Source organism: Meriones unguiculatus, chromosome 5 (assembly GCF_030254825.1).
Source record: "Meriones unguiculatus strain TT.TT164.6M chromosome 5, Bangor_MerUng_6.1, whole genome shotgun sequence".
NCBI lineage: Eukaryota > Metazoa > Chordata > Mammalia > Rodentia > Muridae > Meriones > Meriones unguiculatus.
In genome coordinates this window covers 109,387,593-109,410,374 of record NC_083353.1, presented here as the reverse complement: position 1 = coordinate 109,410,374, position 22,782 = coordinate 109,387,593, and the positions used below count along the sequence as shown (strand labels likewise).

Below are 22,782 nucleotides of genomic sequence, written 5' to 3'. Positions count from 1 at the left end.
ACTGCTGATTTGGTGAATCACAAATACATAAAGAATGGCTCTTCTCTGAGTTTCAAGAAAGGGCTTGACCTGTGCTTTTGTGCTTTCATAGTTTCTGTTCAGCTTTTGAAATGGTGAAAGGTGAGACCACAGAGAGCAAGTGCATTGGATTAACACTACCCCTTTCTCTCAGCCTTTAGCAAAACTCTTTGTCTAGTCAGAGTTTCTATTGCTGCAGTGAAACACCATGAACAAAAAGCAAGATGGGAAGGAGAGGATGTTTTGGTTTAGACTTTCATGTAGCTGTTCATCATTGAAAGAAGTCAGGACAGGAACTCAAACAGAGCAGTAACCTCAGGCAGGAACTGTTGCATAGGCCATGGAGAGGTGCTGCTTACTGGCCTTCTCAGCCTGTTTTTCTTATAGAACCAGGAGTGGCTGGGACCTCCTCCATCAATCACTAATTGAGAAAATGCCTTATATCAGATCTTGTGGAAGCATTTTCTCAGCGAGATTCCCTCCTTTCAGATAACTCTAGCTGGTGTCAAGTTGACATAAACTAGCCAGCACATGCCTCACGGTGTCTCCCCTCCACCTTGTCATCACTTCTTGTTCTCCCACTCTTTGCTATGTACACTCATCCAGGCTTTCTTCTCCCCTGCCAAGGCAGAATATCTCTTGTCAAGACCCCCTCTACAGTAGTGATTCCAGTGGCCTTTTCTCCAGGGCCATTGGCATATATCTCTCTGTGCACTAGCTAGTTCTGCAATAGCTGACCATCCCTTGTCCTTGAACCTCTCATCACTTGGGATCTGAGACATGTTTCACCCCTAGTCCTGCCCTGCTTCACTTGCTTTTCCTTCTTGCATTTCTTTGCTTGCTCCTCATCTTCCCCCTTGTAGCACTGGAGGGCTCCAGGGCAGTCTTTGTTCCTCTTCTCCATCTGCACTCATTCCCAGTTGGCCTGCATTATCCAGGTCCATAGCATCAAACACCACGTTCTTACGTTCTACGGATTCACTAAGCTCTAGACTCACACACCTGATTGTGCCTCCATTCCTCTCACTGGGTGTCCAGGGAGTGTTGTAAATGACCACACCACTCTCCAGCTTCCCACTCACTTCCCTTAGGAGATGTTAACACACCTTCTTCCAGCTTCTTCCACTCACGTGCCTGCCCACCTTCTCTAGACTCTGCATGTCTATATCAGCCCTATATCAGCCATTTCCCTCACTTTCTGGGCCCTATGCTGAATTACTGTCTTAATTGTCACACCTCACCTGGTACCTCTGCCATACTGAGTGTGTTTTTATTCATCCACCATCCATTATTTCTGGGGTTGCAGTTTAGAGTATGTCTGTTCACGGCCATATCTTTAGCTTCGACATCATTTCAGACCCTCACACCGAGTGCCGTACAGCATGGCGGCCAAGACTGCCTAGCTCCGCACACGCTGCTGATGCTGTGGGCCCTATATATGTGTATGCTGCATTCACCAGCCCAGTCTGAACCCTTCTGTGGCACTGGATCTCCATGGCAACTGTGTGAGCCATAGTAATAGAAGGATGTGAGATGTGATGTCTACGGTGCAAGTTTCTTAGAAAAACAAAGGTTAATGCTATGGCTTATTAAACTCGCTGCTCTAAACTGCGTGGGTGAGGGGCCCCAGCAGTTGCTGCTGTTTTTTTTAAATATATGTACTGAATGTCACTGGGTTCTCAATTGAAGATGATGCAGGGAAGAATGACTGTGAGAGTAAAGGACTGTGAGTCACCGACCAGCTTCTTCCAGACCTTTCTTTATGGGAGAAGTTGCTGGCCAAGATACAGACGTGAATCTATGTTAAGTGTGTTCTCAAAGGTTTTGTAGTAGGGGAAAAAATACTCATTAAAATGCTATGTAAAATAAAAACTAGAGATTCCAAAGAATGTTTAGGTGCAGAGCCAGGGGTGCTAGGATGAGTAAGCTTTGGGGATGCTTTGCTTCCAGGAAAAGGGACGGTAGATCAGAAAGCCTCCTTAGAGAAGGTAGAATTTGGAGTGGATCTCAATGGACAAACAAGAAGTGACATTTCAGGACACTGCAAAAACAAAGGACAGTGTGGTCCTGGAGGTGTACCCAGGAGGGACTGGGAGCTGATTGTAGTAAAAACCAGACTGGTTCACAATGGCGATGAAATTCCATGTAATTGAAAAGAGGTGGTTGCTTTGTAGAAACTTTTCCATAATAAAATTCCTCTCCTTGTGAGGTCTGTACCCTTTCAAAGAATGGAGTGCAAGGCATACATGATGTACGGAAGGATAAGCCATTCATAGCAAGAAACATGGCATAACATATGTGAGCAATGACTATTGAAAGCTGTGATGCAGGATCTACAGTGTATGTGCAGTGGAAACGCTTGCTTATGGAACAGTATGCACTGGTCCTTTCCACATAACCCTCATGTGTCCTTCTGGAGAAGACCTTCCAAGGGTATATCAAGTCAAGGAAGGCAGCAGATGGAAGTGTGACGTCATCTTGTAGGTTCACGAGGCCTTTGAAAAAACTTGGAGCAGCCGTGCTCTGCTGGAAAAAGGAGCTGAAGGACTGTCTCCATTCAAGAGGGGCACCAGCCATGCTCCCTCCCATGATCATATGGGAGCCAGCCACAACAGGCAATGGGAGACACTGGAGATGATGAACCTTGTAGTTTATGGTCTAAAGGTAGGGATGGACATAGAAGGACTTCTACGGTCACTCGCTATCTGTTTGGGTCACCAAGATAGACCAGCCCTAGCCAGCTCATAAATCCATGTGTGAACTAGCCCTACGCTCAGGAAGGAAGTAATGAGTACCTGGTGAGAAGCGAGCAGGAAGTAGACTGAGGTGGACACGGAGTACCATAGTTATAGACAAGTCTCCAGGCAGCTATTGCTGACCTCGGTCCTAATGAAGCTCCATAGACTACACTGTAGAAAATGATTAACTAGGCCTGTTACAAGGATGTCAGCACTCATGGTGGTTCTTGAACTGTAGGGAGGTTCATGAGCCCACCCAGGGCTGAGCCGGCAGACGCAGACGAAAGCAGCCTGGTGCAAGACATCAGAATTCCTTTTTCTCCTGTTGTTGGGAGAATGAGACTGTTAATTGTGGCTTAGATCTTAAAAGTTTCCCCAAACCTGTGTGCTAAAGGCTTGAGCTCTGGCCTGCAGCACTATTTGAAAATGGTAGCCCTTTAGGAGGTGGGGCCTGGCAGAAAGAAGTTAGGCTGCTGGAGCCAGGCCTCAAATGGGACAACACCATGAAGTGTCTAGGTTTCTTCCATCTTGCTCTTCCACCATGACGCACCGTGCTGCCCCAGACTCAAAATCCACAGGGCCAAGCAACCATGGGGCAAAACCTCTGAAGCCACCAGCCAAAATAAACATTACCACCTTAAGCTGACCATCTTGGGTGTTTTGTCATAGCAACAGAAAGTGACCAACAGAATCTCTAGCTTACTTTAACTTAATCTTTCTGCCACCGGGGCTAGAGCGATGGCTCAGTGGTTAAAAACACTTGTTGCTCTTGCAGAGGACCCGGGTTCAGTCCCCAGTACCCACCTGTTGTCTAACGACTATTCCTAATCCCATTCCATTGAATCCTATACCCTCTCTGATGTTCTCTGGTGCCAGGCCCTCCTGTGATGCACATACAGGCATGTAGGCAAAACAGCCATAGGTATGGAAGAGAATATATCTTAAGGAAAAATAATTAAGGTGCCTGCTACAAAAGTCAACAACTTATCTGTGTGCCCAGTTCCAAAGGTGAGGCATGCTTAGCCTGCAGCTGTCTGTGCCTATGATACCTAGTGCCCGCCTCAATCTGATCCCCGTTCACTTTTCCTCTTCTCTTCCTAGGGATTAGTGACCATAGGGTGGTCATCCGGATGAGCTAGTGCTCCTGGTGATCAGCCTGATGGGAATGTCTTCTGTTTCCACGCCCTCATGGTCTAGACCCTTGCTCCCAGACAGTATTCAAGAACCAAGGGTGTTCGCTTTCCAGTAGAGAGGAGGAGGGCTCAGCCTGCATAGGTCGTAGCAAACAGTGAGGTGTGCCTCCACTTCCCCTGCTCACAGCCAGCTTTGCAGCCCAGCCCAGTCTCCCTCCTCTACCCCTCATTCCCAGGAAACAGGGAGAGTAGCCACACCTCATCGCACTCGTTAACCTCCTGCCCTTCTTCCCAAGTCAGAATATCTAACTGGCAAGCACCATGGCTGTCTTGTCAACCAAATGTCCACTCTCTAAGTGGGAATGCTTTGGCTGGCAAATTCCAAGGCTCCCGATGGTATAGAGCTCTCTGGTGGCAGTAGACAGAACTCAGGTGCCTGCGCTGTCTGCGAGAGTCTGCCCAGGGAGTGTGGTGAGCCCTGTAAAGCCTGTGGAGCACACTAGGCCCCTAACACACATTTATGCAAGCATGGATGCACACACAGCACACTATTCTGTGTCTACCCCCTGGCAGAAGGCAGCCCAGGAAGGTTGTCCTCAAGGTACTCCAGAGGGCAGCTGTGAACAGCGTGGTTTTTCCACACTCCACACAGGCGGTTTCCCAGACAAGCTTCTGTGCACATCCTCTGGCCTGGTCTGTTTCAAGGAGCCCCATGAAGGTCCTGATGCTGGGTGGGTCTTGCCTACCAGAAGCAGAGAAGAATCATGGCCTCAAGGAGGAAGTGACGCTCCTTCTCGTGACCTGACTGTGGACACCCTTTCCTGTGCCCCACTCCTTCTGCTTAGCTGCAGCTAAGCAGCTCTCATGTTCTCCCTTCCAGATACCCCTGTGGCACAGCCAGACCACAGCTCTAGCCCTAGCTCTGCTGCCCACGTTTCTCTGTTTCCTGCTTGGCCTCAGTTTCTCACTCTACAAACTGACTAATCATGTGTGCACCATAGATAAAAACAAGCCCTTTCTTGGCAGAGCCCTGTTCCCTTCCAGAAACAAAGTCATTTAAGTCCACCCCTGGACAAGCCACACAGTGGTAAGAGAATACGTACCCAAGGTCACAAAGTCAGTGGATTCATCCGATGAGCTTCTCATGTTCTCACAGCTCTGGTGTCGTGGACTTTAATAAGAAATAAATAACAGTCTGTGACTACGCTGTAGAAATCCCATTATTTGGTAGAACAGGGTAAAAAAAAAAAAAAAATCCGTGACAGACTATGTGCCACCAGCAGCAAAGTTAAATGTCCTGTGGAGTACGGTCCTTGCCCAGTAATGAAAATGTACCTTTTCACTCTCAGACCAGGTAAGAGGAGATAAGAGGACACGGCCCATTCAAAGCAGTGTACAGCCTCAAGGTGAAGCTTTGGCGCTGAGATCTCGACTAGGTGATTAACTGGCCCAGTGGTCCAGGAAGCAGAGATATTACTTAGCCCTGATTTATAGGCAGGAAGGACTGCATCCAACGTTTCATCCTAAGGAATGCAAGGAGATGGGCACTGAAGAATACAGTCTAGAAGGACGCACAGGGCTACCGCACAGAGAGGACTGGCTGGAGAGAATGAGGTAGCTGATAGCCAAGGTGTGGGCACATTTGCATTTCAAGAAATCATGAACCCCTTAGGCTAAGGGGATGATGAGAAATGGCCCTATTACCACTTTGGGTTCAATGGTGAAATTGGTGTGTAGGTGTGCAGGGCGCAGATCTGTGCCTGCACTTTGTAAGCTACCTGACTTAGATTTGGCCAAGAGTCTTCAGCTTTCTTACCTGTGAAATAAGAGCACTAAGCTGTTCTAGCGTTAATTTCCTAAGCATGGTCATTCTGTATTTTGGAAATAGAGAAACAACAGTGGTCTCAGAATTCTTCCAGAGACCCTAATTTTAGAGTCCTGGTAGTCATTGGCAAGGTGTGACCTTGTGCAAATCCCTCCAGTCATTAGCTCCTGAAGTTATAGCAATTGGACAACTCAGAGGTGGCAAGTATGCCCATGTGATAAGTCAACACACATGATCAAGGCTGGGAAATATGCCATGTGATAAACCAGCAGGCATGATCAGAAGTAGGAAATATGCCATGTGATAAGTCAACAGGCATAATCAGAGCTGGGAGTGTATGCTACAATCCTAGGTTGGCAGGCATGATCAGAGGCATGATCTAGTGTGGCACTTAGTAAGTCAACAGACATGATTTAAGCTGCTTGTGAGCTGAGGACTGTGGCAGGTGGCATGCCATCTCAAAGGCCAGGTGAGATCCTTAAGCCTTCTAAACTACAGCTCCCTGACACAGCCAAATAGCAAGGTGGCTAGCCCTTAATTAGAACTAATGCTTAACAATAAAGTCCACTTAGACTTGTCAGTGACCCACACTAAGTTCTGAAAAGGAAATGGAAGAGAAAATGAAATGAAAATACAGGAGGTCAATGTTGCATGAAGTGATCAATGTGTAGAACATGAACTCCACACCTTTCTTCTGCTCATTTTTTCACACTAACTCATGCAGTTGCTAGCTAAATAGACAGCAGAAGCACTGCTTAGGACCACATGCCCAGAATCACGATGTACTGGCCACTCTACCCCAGTTTCTTAGTCCATAAGTTGGGTGCTAAAACTGTATCTATCTCCTGGAAGTTTGAGGATTCAACAAGTAAATGCTGGCAAGGCATTCAAGATTGTAGTCAGTACATTAGAAGCATCCTACCAATATGGCTGCCTGCATTCCTGTGACTTCGGCTTCCTGTCTTCTTACATTAGGAAAGCAGACTTTCTGTGTTTGACTTCTAAACAAGTACTCATGTCGTTCAGCTTTCTGTTGCTGTGACGGAAGCTGAGAAAATAAACTTCATATAAAGAGATCTCTTCATCGCACAGTTTCAGAGTCTGATCTGTGATTGGTTGGTGCTGTTGCTCTTGGGCCTGTGGAAGGTGGGCCATGATGGTGAGGTACATACAACAGGGTAAAATATGAGTTCATGACCAGGAAGTGAAAGAGAGAGAGAGATGAAAAGAGTAGAGCCTTACAGTCTTCCTCTAAGGCACACTGGTGACCCAATGGCTCCCACTAGGTCTCACCTCTGAGGCTTTCACCACCCCTCTGTAATGCCATCCCAGGGACCACACCTCTAACTCATGAGCCTTTGGGATACAGTCAAGGTCCAGACAGAACCAACTTTTCTGAAGTGCAAATTATAGTCCCTGAAACTAGCAGATCTTACCTGTGTAGCTGCAAATGTAGCAATCTTACAGTTTTACAGTAGTATAATTTCATCACAACCTCCTGTCCTGTTGATTATACATATTCTATAATCACACCCCATGATACTGCTTCACAGTAAACAGATGGCTAAAGTAAATTAGGGAAGAAATTGAAATGCAGTCTTTCACATGTGCCTGTTTACCTGAAGTTTCTGGGTCTCCTGTTATATAAGTGAGTTGTGACGTCACCAGATAGTGTTTTCAGCCTCACCCTCACCCTTATTTCTAGGATTTCACATTGACACACATTTGGGCATCGCATATTGTTCCATTTATCCTTAAAGCTTTGTTCAGTTTTTTTGTCCCAATTCTTTTTCGGTTTGTGTTCCACAGATTGGGTAATTTCTTTTATCATTCCATTACACTCGTTTTTGCTTGCTTGTCTGTCTGTTTCTTCTGCTGCTGTTTCTATCTTCATTGAGCTTACTTGGTGAATTTTTTTCAGTCTTCAGCTCAGTTGCTTTTTTAACTATATAGAGTTTTAATTTGGTTTCCTTGTATATTCCCACCTACTTACGGCATGCTTCTGTTCTTTATTTAACACAATACACTTGTTATTTCACTAGATATGTTTTTCTGTGCATGTACATGCACATAAGAACTATTTTGAAAATATTTGTCTCTTAAGTCTAATGTTTAAGCAGTCTCATTTTTGTTGAATATATTCACATTTTTCCCATTTCTTTGTGTATCTGGTGATTTTTATGTTCTGTGACCATAGCTAATATACCAACTAAGAGAAACTCTAGAATCTACTATCTTCCTAAGTTTTTTAATTCTTCAGCAAGCAGCTCAGTTTCTAAGCTTGTGTAGCCTTGGTTTTATGGTTTGATATAGACCAATTGAAAAACCAAGCCCCTCATCCTTCAAATCCTTCCATTTCCCCTTTGCACTTAGTTGGGGCCTGGTCTGAAGATTTGTCCCAGTGGATCTAAGTTCAGGGTACCATAGCATAATGTTCTTGCTCCTGAACTGGAGTTGAATGCTCAGATATTACTGAAGTGGTCAGCAGAGCTCTCCATAAGAGGACCAGAACTCCAGCCTTTTAATGCTTCTCTTCCCCATTCTTGACCCTCCACTGCCCCCTTCAGCACTGATTATAATATCTGTGGTGGCTCCATTCTGTCCTTACCCAAGTGGCTGCCATCTGATGCAACTGGATAGTTTCAGTTGGACATGTATAATTTTGTTCAAACGCACAACACACACACTTCTAAGGGCCATTATCTACTTCCCATCTCCTTGCTGATGTCCCACCAAAGCATTTCAGCTTCTCATTTGTTCTGATCCAACATCATCCTACTCAGCCAGCAGCAGGAAGTGGTCTGATGGACTCGGTGCTCAGGAAAGCATCCCCTGTCAGAGTCAAGACAACTGGGCTCACCTAAGTATTCAGGGATTCACTTTTATAGACATTGTGACCACTTCATAGAAACAGCTGCTTCATATTTTTGTTTAGCTTTGAAAATGTTTATGGCGAGATGGCTGGTTGGTACTTGGTACTCTGAAAAGTGTGGAAATTGAAGGATACTTAATTTTTAAATTATAAAAGTAATGATTTTCTCTGTTGACAGATACAAAACATTCTTATACATTATATGTTATATGTTGATTTTTCCCTCACATATTTATTGAGAATTTATTGTGTGTAAGGCAAACTAGTAGCTGGAGGATAGATAGAGTTGAATTTCTTTCTTAAGATATTTTTAAAATTATAATTCTGAAAGTTTGAGAACCAAAGAGGGATATCTCATAGACAGTGATGATCTGTCATCACTGTAAAGACACTGAAAGTCAATCCCAAAGGTTGTCTTAATTTGTTAATGGCAGAAGACAAAACAGTTTGATGTTTTTTTCACAAATCTAAAATACACATTTTAAATTATTATTATTATTACTATTATTATGGGTGTGTTATATAAGTACAGGGTTTATTTCTCCCACATGCATGTGTGAAGGCCAGTGGTTCATGTTGGAATATCTTTCCTTATTTACTTCTCAATCTTATTTTATGAATCAGGATCTCTTACTTAATCTGAAGCTCCCCATTGTTAGTGTTTGGTCTGGTGCTATGTATACAAATGCTAAATTCTTGGCTCCAAGATCTGGTTACAGTCCAGATGAGTGCTTTCTCCAGTTCACTGGCTGATGTAAACTTTGCTCCTCAGTTATCTCTGTTAGGTTAATAAAGTTGCTGATAGCCAACTACTGGGCAGAATGGAGGTAAGGGAATTCCTTTAATCTAAAATTCCTCTGAAACACTTAGACTGGCTGGCCAGCAATTCCTTAGGATCTGCCTCTCTCAGACATGCAGCACGTGAGTTACTGCAGTGTTCTACCACACCTGGCTTCTTCACAGGTTCTAGAGATCCAAACTCAGGTGCTCAAGTTGCACAGCAAGAACTTTACCTGTACTGTGCTGTCTTGCCAACCTAAAAATACATAGAGTTTTTTTATTATATGATTTTTTTTAAGTTTGTAGGGTTTCCCCTCTATGAAAATTACCAGTGGCAGAGTTTTTATTGATGTGTCTGTTGGGCCAGAATGAGGAAATGATGCACATTTTGTTTAAACTGCAGGGGAGAATGAATAGATGGTTCAGGGTCATCATGAGTGGTTCTTAATTTCACAGCATCTGAGAACAGGAAAGAGAAACTTGTGAGTTACTTGGATAGGAAAGTATTTGTTAGACAAATGGGTAGAAAGATGTAAAAGGCTATGTTGGTGACTCAATTTCTTAACTCTGTAGTGAGTGATTTTCCACCAAACCTATGGGGAAATTCATCATTTTCCCAAAAAGATGTACTTTCTTTGCATTTTTTTAGAAAAGAGTAAGACCTGCAATGAGTGCAACCAGACTATCTTGCATGTCCTCTTGTCTAATCTTACCATTAGATGATTACTCTGCATATAGCCAATCTCCAGGAATGTCATTTCAAGAGTAGCCAAGGTGTGGCCATGGGAGAACCTTCTAGACTCTGTACATGCGTTCAGAGGCCCGATTCTCTAGTTCTGGGAGTGAAGTCTGCAGGAAAACAGTGAGGAGACTTCCCCCACGTGATGTCGCTCTTCAGAAGGGCAGGCTACTTTTGTTTTTGGAAGTGTCAGGTGAGGGCTGAGGTAATTTGGATCAACTGTCCCAATGAAGACAGCATTTGATATGCTAGGAAAATATTCTAAGTTGTATAACACTAGGAAAAGATGTTTGACAGTAACAAACATAAAACGTCTCTGGAGAAATACAACACCATCAAAGCTGTCAAATTATTTTGAAAAGCAGTTTTGTGAAAATAAGGTCTAACAAAAGATAAAAAAAAATAGCTAGGTACATAGGGAAGCAAAATAAATAAATGAAAATGAGCCACAACTCTAGACAATAGAAAGAGATGCATGGGAGACCCAGGTACTGATATTATTCAGCTCTAGGATATGGAGTCTTGTTTACTGCATTTGAAGACATCAAAGACAAGGTCAGTAGTTTCCCAGAGAACCAGAAGATATGGAAACAACTAGATGTGAAAGTGAAAAATACAAAAGCTAAAAAAAAAAAAAAAAAAAAAAATTTATTTTTTTCAAAGTAAATGTTGACACAGCTGAAAACAGAATTATTGAGCTGTAGAGAGAAACAGAAAAAAGAAGGCCAAGATTCAACAAGAATCAAAAACCGAAAAATCCAGAAAAGCTAAAGAATTTTATTAAATGTTTCTCTGACATTACTCATTATTGTATGATTAATTACGTGTTATTGTCAATTCAGTGACTTTTGGGACGTAATGGGGGACATTGAGAAAAGGATATAGAGTGTCTACAGATCTAGGCATGGTCTGTGTCTCTCCCCAAGAGGCAGTTGACTGGTTGTTTGTTTGGCCTGTAAGTCACACAGTACAACGCCTTCACTTTCTGTGGTTTTTTTTTTTTAAGGAGAATAAGAGACAGTAGGAACTGATGCTTCTGAGCCCCTGGAAGTTGTCCAAAGGGGTCTCCTTCTACTCTGTCAGAAAGATGCAGTTTGCAAGCAGCAGAAGGAGGGAAAGGATGGAGCCCTGGGGTGCAGAGACTTCTGGTGGCTTGGAGTTGTCGTGGGAAATGTGCTGTTAAGAGGTATGAGGCCTCACTGGGAACCAGAGGACAGAGCTCATCATCTGGCAGGGCACAGTGTCGGTGGGGTTTACATGACTTTCATTTGTCGTTTTGGCTCGGATAGTTGCTAAGGAGTGTGAGTTTCAAAGCCTTGGCTTTTGACTTCAGCTCTACCATTAGGCAGATATATAGACTTGGGCAAGTTATTTGTTACATCCAGACCTTGGTTCATTCTTATTTAGGAGAGCTGTGGGAAAAAGCAGTGGAATGATATACATGATATTCTACCACAATGACTAGCATGTGCCAGATCTTCAGGAAGTATAGATAACTTTGGATCACCTTTTCTCCATCCTTCCATATTCAGTTTTCTTCTGATACAGGTAATTCTTTTATGTCCTTTTCTCTGGGCCTTTATTTCTAATCCAGATTGCCAATATGAAAATATAAAAGTCCACTAAAGGTGAACACTTTAGCGACCCTTAATATTTTTAAGCCATTTAGAAGATGAATCACCACCATCTTTTCCAAGGACACAGCTGTCTCTTAGTGTTCATCAAATCTCTGTTGCGTACAGAAATGCATTTGACCAAAAGGATTAAACTGAAAATAAATGAACGTGGACATTTAAATGACAATATGCAAAAATCCTAAGATGTGAGACTCCGGGAAACTCTGCAGGCAAGAGCTTCTCCCCCTGCAACGTAAGGCTATTCTAGAAAGAGAATACACTCGCATCCCTAAGCTCAATATATTCAACAAAGAGCTATTTTCCTCCCTTCCTAGCTTCAGACCTATTTTCTTTCAAAAGCCATTAGGCTTAAGAGACTATTAAAAAGTGTCTGTTGTCCCATTAGCAAAAGGAAATCACAGACTTCAATTCTGGAGATTCATCCTGTCTCGAATTTCCAACGAGTACAAACAGGTTCCTATAGCTGAGAAGCAAGTATGAGTCAGTAACCGTGACCTGTGGTGCCTGTGACTCGGGCATCCACCGGTGCTGGTAGCTGTTGTGTTTAGACACTGGGTGAGCGACAACTTTGGGATGAGGACCTGGAGTTGGCTAGTGAGTTAGGGTCAGAGATTGTTGATATCATCAGTCCCTCAGAAGGATGCTGTTGGCTCACAAAGCTTATCAGGCTTCCCAATAGCGTGACCCCTGCTGGTTTTAATGGATTGGCGAAGGTGTCACACAGAAGGTCTGACACTTTGACCCCTACCCTAGCTCATCTTTGCTTCCCCTTGTTGGCTCTCTACCCTTCACCACTCTTCTGTCTGGCCAGGGATGCCAGCCATAGGCACTATTTTAGAAAGCTTGCCTCCTAGCTTCCAGTTGGGTCCAGTGGAGGGAGAAGCACGTGGGAACTCAATAGGAGGGAAGAGGGTACTTTGGGGAATTTTGTATTCCCAGATCCTTGAGAAGTATCACGTCTTTGCCCTGTCACCAGGGAACCTCAGACACCTCTCAGGATGTGATTACGTCTTCCCCTAGGACATTACTCTGCCTGTGGTCCTTTCACCCTTTACCTACATAGAAAAAGGAGCACCAGGAATGATCCCCATCTAAGTGTGCTGCCTGTTTCTTGCTGGCACCTACTGTCCTGAGATTTAAGCCCTTCTGAAAAAGATACTTTCAGTGTTTACTGTGTATAAATCCCATAGAAGAGGGTGTGGTAGCTGTCATCAGGTGGAAAACTAATGCAGGTTTCTAGACTAGGCCATGATACCATGGAAGCAACATTTACGGATTAATCATGTGTGAGGGTGCAGAATGAGTTGGGGCATAAAGTAACTAGAGAGAATGTCCTGTGTCCCAGTCCAAGCAAGAGACAGGAAGAAAAACAGTTGCGGCAGTGGAAACTGGCAATGACAGACATTGTGTTTAAAAAGCAGCTATAAGTGACTGCACATTTCCATCTTTATGGGGACCGGTTTTAAGAAGATGGACTCATATATTAGGTCCACTAATATAGGATGGTAGGAGAAACATGACTTAAAAGTTAGAAGAAAAGGCAAAGAAAATGTGTAGATTTTGACTTGGCTTGAACTATTTTTAAATATTTGGCCATATTTACCTCTTCAAAAGACAAAAGAATCCAGCTTTGGGTTCTTTCTTTCTTTCTTTTGTTCTTTCCTTCCCATCAAGACCAGTTTATGTTTTCCAAACACTTTTTACTATGGGACCTGTCCTGGATATGGTCAATCTACCAAGGGTCATACTCTTAAAAGAAACTCTTCTCATTGCTTTGAAAACACTGCTAGTTAGAGTCTTTCAGATGCGCTCAGTAGACTCCTGTCATACGTTCAATGCACATCCCATCTGTCTTTCTAAACGAGGATTGATCATCTTGCCCCATACCCCCCAAGGGAGGAGTAGTCCTGTTAGGCCACAGAGGAGGACTTTGCAGCCATTCCTGAAGATACCTGATAAAACAGGATCGGATCAATGGGGAGGAGGTCCCCCCCATCAGTGGACTTGGAAAGGGGCACGGTGGAGATGAGGGAGGGAGGGAGGGAGTGGGAGGGAATGAGGGATCGGGACATGGCTGGGATACAGAGTTAATAAAATGTAACTGATTAAAAAAATAAAAATAAAAAAAAATAAAAAAAAAGATATAAATGCATGCAAAACTGAAAAAAAAAAAAAAAAGAAACTCTTCTCTCCAGTAGCTATTAAATGCCAATAGCTCCTTAGCTAGTGGTGGGACTTCATGCTCACCTCCCCCTCTCTATGTTGATATTTTTATCTGACTTAAATGTGAGCAAATCTTGTGCATACTGTCATAACTACTATGAGTTTATATGTGCTTCTGTGTCCAGCAAACACTGTTTATATTAATCTACTGTCTTTGGCTCTTACAATCTTTCTTCTCCCTCTTCTGTGAAGATGTCTGATCCTTGGAAGGATGTGACATAGACATCACATTTAGGGCTAAGTATTCCACAGTCTCTTATTCCCTGCATATTGACCAGTTGTGGGTCTCTGTGCTCTGTGTTTGTCACCATCTACTCCAAGAAGAAACTTCTCTAATGAGGTTTGAGAGACCCACCAATCTTTAGGTATAGTGGTAAGCCATTAGGAATTGGCTTTTTAAAATATGTTCATTTAGCAGAATAATAGTAGTACATTCTTTCTGAAACCTATAACTTGTCTACCCACAGGATTTTTTTTTTTAAACTATAACAGGGGGGCCAGGTATGAATTCCATCTTGTGAATCAGGCCTTGAATCCAATCAGAAAGTGACGACTGACCCACTTTACTGCCACCCAGTGGGCGTATCTCTTGAGGACTGGGAGTATACAGGGCATTTCCAGCACGGCGAACGCTAGCCAGTAGGAATGAGGCTTCCAGGTCAAGACCCACTTGGTTTCTCCATGTTTTATGACTCAAGTTTATGGTATCTGTAGCAATAAGAGGTTCCTGCCATCAAAATCTGGAAGGCAACCAAGAACAATGGCAATAAAATATATGGTTTGGGGGTCTATGAGACTCCACACAGGCATACAATTTAAAAAAGTAAATCTCATTTCTGGTTTTAAGGTTTTTATTTTTTAGCATATGGGGTCTTGCTGGGGTATTGTCTCCTGTCATGGGTTAAGTCCATTTAAACTTTTTAATACACGTGTATGTTTTAGGAAGCTGCTACCGCAATAGGCAAGTCTTTGGCTATAAGGATTGTTTTTATTTGAGTATTTCATGTTGAGTACCTGTATTTGTATCATCTCCACTTGGGTATAATTCTTAGGATCCATAGCTAGCTGGCTTTGCAAGCAGTTGGCTGGCCACATACCTGTCTTCCTTTCTAGCTGGAAACTTTGTGTGGCCAGGCCTGAATCTTTGCGCTTCTGATATAATCTGCACTCAAAACTGTGCTGAAAGGGGGGAGTAAAGTAGAAAAGTTAATTATTTAGGTCAAACAGAATTAAAGCTACAAGTGTGGAGGAGACAGGATGAGAAGAACTTTTTAAGAGAAGGTTTAATCATGAACAAGTAGGCAAGGAAACGGTGGTGGAGGCTTAGGCCTAGGCTGGCTGGTGAGAGGTGATAGCCCTGAGCATGATGACAAGGCAGGAGTGATAATGGTAGAGGCCACTGCCAGAAAAAAAAATACATTAAGCATCTCATGCCTTTCATACTGTAGTGATGGACACAGGCATTGGTCTCATCCGTAACCTTGCTGAATGGCTTTTATTGCTCCTGGAAGTAGCGACCCCAGTGCCCTTCACTTATGCTCCTGGAATGTACGATATAGAAATATGTCTTCCTGTGTCATCCTCTGTAGTACTCATATGTTCAAAAATAAGTAAAAAAAAACAAACACAAAAAACCATAATAAGCAAGTCTATAGTATAGTCAGGCTATCGGTGTGTTTTTCAGTATCCAGCATGGACATTTCATGCCTCACTAATGACAAATTCCTGAAAGTGTGCTATTGCTAGAATCAACTCCTACCTACCGCATCATTGAAACTGCTTTATTTAGAACATCCCAGGAGGGCTGTGGATGCAGTTGCTATGGGTCCCGGCTGACCAAGTACTCCAGGGCTGTGCCTTGCAAAGTAGAGGCTGGACCAGCAAGTAGCATTGGTGTCTGTGGGAACTTGGTTAGAAATGCAAACTCAGAATTGTCTTCTGTTCCCAGTGCCACCATCCATTAGCTCTGACTCACTGGACTCAGACTCTTCACTATTGCAGAGGTGCAGAATCTCAGTGATTCCCCATCAGTTTGGCAGTGACCGACAGTGGGACACTCGCCAGTGTGCCCTGGAAGCAGGTCACTTCCCCTCTCTGTATCACTTTTTCAGCTATGGTTTATAGCATCTGGTTCTCCGAGCTGTGACCAGAAGGAAATAGGACAAATGAAGTAGAATGATTTCAGCTGCACCTCAGCTGGGGCGTCCTCAGAATAAGAATTATGGGATGGCAGGGCTTTCATGCGTCAGTAGACTCCTTTCACCCTTGTGAAAGGCCTCCCCCCAAGGCCTTTCACAAGAGCTGAGTCAGTGAGTGTCCCTGAGGACAGTGAGCACACTGCCCCATGCCACCTGAACACAGGTATGTTCTTGGACAGGCTCTGTTTGTTCCTGGATACTTCCTAGTTGATCCTACTTCCATCGTGCGGTCGTACCAAAATAATTATCCCCACCATCCTCAAAACAGCAACTTAAGTCATGGGAAAATCATTGATAGCAGCAAGCCCTCGCCCCCAATGTTCTCATGTCGTCCCACGAGTCTTCTCTGCTGATGTAATACTTTCGGTGTTTTGAATGATCACAGCGCTGGCTGGTGCGCTTGCTGACCCCTGGGCTGCCGTGCCTTTGCTTTCTGCACACCCGCCGTGCTTAGGTTTATTTCAATCTATGAGTTCTGCTACACGCCTGAAAACAAAGATGAGAAGACGTGCTGAGACTCCAGCAGCTCTGGAGAGGGCAGGTGGAGAAGCAGTGTCCACTGAAACAGGGAGGCTGGAAGCCAGGGACCTCCAGATGGCCGGGCATGCTGCTGGAGTGTAAGGAGAAACTAGGAACCATAGAAGCCAAAACAGCAAAGGAGGGGCTGAACCTCGATCTGTAAAGGACGGTCTAGCTAGCACACTTTCCAAAGTGGCGCGTTTCAGTGTGTCCTTTGATCAGAGCGATCCAAGCGCTGCATAAGGGCAGGGAAGGCAGGTGAGTTGGAAGGCTGGTTAACTGAATGTCTGAGAGGACAGTGAAGCAGGAAGCAGGAGTGATAGAGGGACTCAAGGGCTGAAGTCCCATAAACATTCACGAAAAGCTGACTGGCGTTATCTGTGTGAGGGTCAGACAATGAGCTACAGTACCTCCCCCAACTACCTTTTCCAGTTTCTCTTTCATAAGTATTTTCTGTTTTCTCTGTAATTAGCACGTACTATTTATATAGTAGAATAATTTGTGCATATCTATTAATAGTTCAAAGCCAAGCTAGCAGAGTTTGGAAACCGGTTGGTGGGAGAGTGTCCCTCGTGGGCCGGTGCTCAGGGCGGCGGTATGTCCACCAAAGAAGGTAGGGGCAGAAGAAACAGAGCGTGCAGCATTGGCATTGCTGGTGGCTCAGTGTAGCCAGGGACCGCTATGACTTGTGGTTGGTATCTTCCTAGCCTGTTGATGCCCTGTGGTTCCTGCAGTCACCTGTCCGTCCTCCACCAACTATAGACTCCGTTCCTGTATAACCCGGCCCTGTGCTTCGGCCACACACTTCTCTTGCTTTCAGCGAATGTTTACCAAGTCCTCGGGGGGATAAGCTTCACAGACAGGCCCTGGTGATGAGAAGATCGGGCACAGTCTATCATCACAAAAGGCCACCTAACTGGGAAGGCGGATATAAACGCTTTTAAATCCCTTTAATACACATACAACTTTAAAACGTACAATTCAAACGGGATGTTACCAGGGAAAGCGAGAAGGCACGTAGCAGAGGAAATGACTCTGGTCATGGGTTTGGAGGGGAGAAGCTTGGGCTGAGAGCTGAAGAAGTAGGGCTGGAGAAAATACAGATGAGGCATTCTGGGAGGAAGGAACGGTCCCTGTGGATGCGCAGTGGGGTAGGGATATAGCCTCGCCATCCTTAACGATACTGTATCTGAGAAATGAACACTAGGTGACGCGTGCACACCGCCGCACCCCTCTGGACGTCAGAGAGCAACTTGTGAGTATCCGTTCTCTTCTCCCACCGTGTGACTCCCAGGGATCAGACTCTGGCAGTGCAGTCAAAACATCAGGCAGTCTCTCTCACAGCCATCCACGCTCGTCTTTAAATATTACATACAGGGTCCATAGCTATCTGTCATGCTTTGATTGTCATAGGAAGCACCACAGCCGTGAGTGATCCATGTCTTGGGCAGTGATGTTATGACAGTCATAAGGTCAGTCAGCAGCAGGCACCTTTAGCTCCATTATAATCCCCTGGTACCGAATGTTCTGAGCCCAGGCCTGAGGGAGCTCTCAATCTAAGAAAAATGCTGGTTTGATTGGAGAGAGGGATAGGGCTGGGACTGTGGGGAGAGGGGGATGGGATGGGCCCTACAGTGCTTTGCAGGTCACTGAGAAACCCTGGTCCCTCTCCTAAGAGGCACCAAAGGTTTCAGAGCGGCTCTCTGGGTGGCCTGTCTGGTGTCAGTTCAGATCACAGCTCCTCCTAAGTCTGTCCCGACTGTTTCTTGGCACTGTTTCTCTGCTGGTACTAGACGCCCGATACCTCCCCGGTGGCCTGGCAGCCAGATATGGAGCTCCCAGCCTCTGGGGGGTGGGGCACTTCGAAGGCTCCTCGGCACCTATCAGCTTCTTCTGAGAGTTGCTTTGGAACGCAACTTTCTTCATGGCTTAGGAGACTTTAACACTAATGTGTGTACAACTTGCTAATTAATGGAGTCATTTGGATCTGAAAACATCTTGCTCTAATGGGAGCCGGTAAAGTGCTCCCATTAATTCACAGGTAAAATTATTCCAGCTTTCTTTTTTTATTTATTTTTTTTCCCTTTTCCCCAGCTCGGCTTAATAGCCGAGGAGAGTTCTTCTAATTAGCCTCGTGGAAACCACTGGCCACAGCTCAGAGCTGTGAGTGCTTCAGAGCTTAGAAATGTGGCCAGATGTGGTTATCCAGGAAACGGGGCCACAGATAAGTGCAGAAAGAAAGTACAGAACAGAAAGACCTTGGTGCCAGAGAGGATAGGTAGGGAGAAGGTGACAGGTCCGGTGAAGACTCCATAAAATGAGCCACCCCGGCGTGGGACTTGTAGACAGTTTTGCTCTTCTCCTGTATATGTTCTGGAGGGCTCCAAGGGATGATATTCTGCCTGGCTATCTTCACCCCGTTCACCCAGCATGTGGACACCTAGTTTACGAGCTGCTCACAGAAACTGCCCTAGGCTTCAGGGTGAACTGTCATTATCACCTGAACTCGCTACAGCAGCCCCTGCCTGGTGTCAGTCCTAGTGAGCATCCTTAGTGCAATCACTGAATACCCATCCTTCTCCCCCATGGCAGAGCAGAACAAGCCTGCTAACTCGGCAGCATCCCGATAAGATGAGTGTCCCCCACAGGGCTGTCCGTTCACTTCTTTTCCTCCCAGTGATCTCTGGGTACTTTTCGTTCTTTCTTGGTGATAAGTACAGGACAAAGTTTCTGCTCTAACTGCCTTCATGAGTGTTGCTTCATATATTTGGGTCAGTGTCCTCTAATCTGCAGAACTTTAAGCTGGAAGCCCATGCTGTTGAATAAGAAGCCCCTCTCTATGGCATGTTTGAGGTGTGACATTCAGATGGTGCATCTGTCCCCTGGTGGGATTGTGCAGTACCAGGTTTACTGCTAAAAGGTGCCTTTAGAGCTACACTCTTGGCCCTAATACGTGGTTCTCAGACCTGCTTGTAAGGTAGTTTCCCCACTGGAAACTGCACCCTCCTGGATTCCTTTCCACAAGGCTGCTCTGCTTCCGAGCAGGTGAGCTGACGGTTGGCTCTAGAAATCCACCCCAGAGAAGCCCGAGAGATGACTAAGTCCTGTGTGGCTGTGGGTAGTCACAGTGAGTTCTCATTGTGCTGAGCTCCGCTCTAGGAGAAAGCACACGAGGGTGTCTCTGAGACGGGCGATATGAAATCCTGATAGTTACGGATGAACACAACATGTTCTCCCCATTAGAAGAACGGCGGCTGCCGATCCTTTTATTTGGAGGCGCCTCCAGGACAGGTTTGGAGTCAAGCCAACCTGAATTTAGGCTCTTGCTCTGTCACTCATTGGCTGTGACCTTGAGCCTCCCTTTCCTCGTCTAAAACTTGGGACTCAGCACCCCCACTGAAGCCATTAAGAAGATTGCAGGAGGTCGTGTTAGCGTGGTACCTAAGGCAGCAGAGGAGGAGGCAGAGGTTCCGTTGCTGCCACTGTTGCTGATCTTGTCGCGCAGGTCTCCAGGTGGTCCTGAACTCCATCATCAAGGCCATGGTGCCTCTGCTGCACATCGCCCTGCTTGTGCTCTTCGTCATCATCATTTACGCCATTATTGGCCTGGAGCTCTTTATGGGAAAGATGCACAAGACCTGCTACAACCAGGAAGGCATAATAGGTAAGAGGGGTTGGGGGGCTCCGCGGAGCAAGTACCAGGAGGCTGTTGCCCCCCTCATAGTTGATTTCCCCTGGAGTGGATGTGCTGCGGCCACCGGCACTACAGAACTGAACGGGGCATTCAGCTCCTCACACTTCAGACCACGACGACACGAAAGGCCGGGGTTGGCATTCTTTCCCTCTGGTTTTCAGTCTCCGCTTTCACTGCTGCAGATGTCTGTTCGAACAGCAGGCATAAGCTTCGTCGAGGGTTGCCGTGCCATTGGAGAAGCGGGATCAAGCAGCCATCTTTCATCGGTTTCTCTCACGCTTGACGCAGATTCTGTGAGCTGCCACTGCTAACTGATGAGCGTGTGTGTCCAGCAGCCCACTGAAGTGGCTCAGCATCCAGGCCCTTCGGGAAGTCTGCACCACCCTCCCCCATCACCACCCGCCCTTCTACCCTCTTAGAGTTGCCCCTCATTCCTTTGCAGTTACTGTTGTCTTCTTCATTCAAAGGCAGAACCCCAAGGTCCCTCCCTATCCAAGAACAGATGAAGAGGCTGCCGTTGACTACCCCTTGCCACCCGCTCAGCTTCATGTCTCAACCATCAATCCTGCCTCTTTGTGTTCCCTCCATAAATCAATGAATCTGGCAGGTAGTGCTGGCCAGTTAAGCACTTTCTTAGTGGCTTGCAGGGGCTAGAGAGGTGACTCAGCGGTGAAGAACGCCTAGTCTTTTAGAAGACCCAGCACCCACCTGGCAGCCCACAACCTTCTATAACTCCAGTTCCTGGGGGTCATACACCTCTTCTGCCCCCCAAGGGCACCAGGAACTCCAATGGTACACAGACAGACATGGGAGCAAAACATACAACTGCATAAAGTAAGGGAAAAGAACACATTAACCTTTCTTTTTCTTAAAAAAAAAAAAAAAAGAAACAGAAACTGATAAGGTTTTTAACAGACTTATAACATATATATATATATATATATATATATATATATATATATACCTATGTATATACAAACATACATTGGTAAACAATCCCCGTTCCAAAGCTAAATTATATTATTTCATTTTTTTTTAAAATCAGACATGTTGTTATCATTTGGGCATTATTGAGGAAAGTGGAGAGCCTATGTCAGGAGCACTAACATGGAAGCTTTGTTCTTCCCATGTAGCCCAAGCTGCAAGTTAGGTCTGGTGGGTGATGGTGGCACCAATCCTTACGACAGAGTGAGATGAAAAACTCATACCCAGAAGCCAGCATCACTACCTGGTATGCAGAAGGTGCTGTGGCTTGGTGGACTAATGGGACTTCTGCAAGGTGGCTCGGTCATAGTCACAAGGTCACAGCAAGACTAACAAGGCCTATAAATCTACATTAACAGAGTCATCTTATTTTTACTTTTTTTAAAAAAATATGCTTAAGATAAATTATTCACTCTCAAAATTTTTCAAATTATTTGAGTTGTAACTGCGGAAACTTGGGTGACAATTTAAAATGTTATCTGATACATAATTTTTAATAGGAAGAGCAAGTTCTTGCCTTCATGTAAAAACCTGAGACATTCAACCTTGCTTAAAGAATACCAGACAATATAATGACCACTGTCTCCCTTTAATTCAGATCCTTCCCCTTTCTCGGTTGATCTGTCGCTAACAGCAAACCAGTAACTTACCCAATTGGTCTGTAGCTAACCCTAACCCTGAACCAGTGACTTATGTTAATGGTTACAGCTCCTTAAGAAGTGACTATAACAATTTATGTAGTTATCAAGCGACCCACTGGACCCGGACTCCCTATCACAGAAGTACAGAATCTCAACAACTCTCCATCAGTTTGGCAGTGACTGATAGCGGGACACTCACCAATGAAATAGGGAAAATTTCTGTCATAGAACCAAAGACAGCAACCATGCCATCAAATATTGGTGCACCACAAAGCCACGGGGAGCTGCTTAAAACTGTTAGTCATCTCTGTCATCTTAAAGGGAACATGGCAGAAGTATGTCTTCTCCTGCCGGTGCGGGTCCTGCAAAGCTGTGAGCAAAATGCAGCCTTGAATAACTGCTATAGTCACAGGGTGGCCTCAAATGACTAGAAAATGGTGAGTATTACAGACAAAGAAAACAAGATAGTGATCTCTTCCTAGGGTACAGACTGAGGCCCTGTGAAAAGCCATCACCAGCACCAAAGACCTTCTTTGTCTGCCCTTAGGAAGACTTGACTCAACTTTTGAAGGGGTCAACTGAAAGTCATACTGGCCTAGATAGTAAACAGCGCCAGGAGACTCACCTGAGCTACCTCACGCATCCTCTCACGGTACCATCATTTTTGTGATGGGTTTTTATCTCTGTCCAGCAACTTCAGAGGCCAGTTAGTCTCCTGGATGGAAACCAAATGAGCCAGGGTATCAGGCAATGATGGCAATTTCCCTCAGAAAGCTACCAT

General features: G+C 45.0%; 1 protein-coding gene across 5 annotated transcripts in view; it reads left to right on the top strand.

The window, feature by feature from the left end:
- The window catches only part of Cacna1c (calcium voltage-gated channel subunit alpha1 C), a 483,983-nt gene that overhangs the window by 298,043 nt on the left and 163,158 nt on the right, over positions 1-22,782 (top strand). For all 5 annotated transcript variants that reach the window (XM_060384021.1, XM_060384019.1, XM_060384018.1 and 2 more), the window contains one exon: positions 20,188-20,346. In XM_060384021.1, coding sequence (XP_060240004.1) covers positions 20,223-20,346 — 124 coding nt within the window. In that variant the 5' untranslated portion in view covers positions 20,188-20,222. The remainder of the gene's footprint in view (positions 1-20,187; positions 20,347-22,782) is intronic.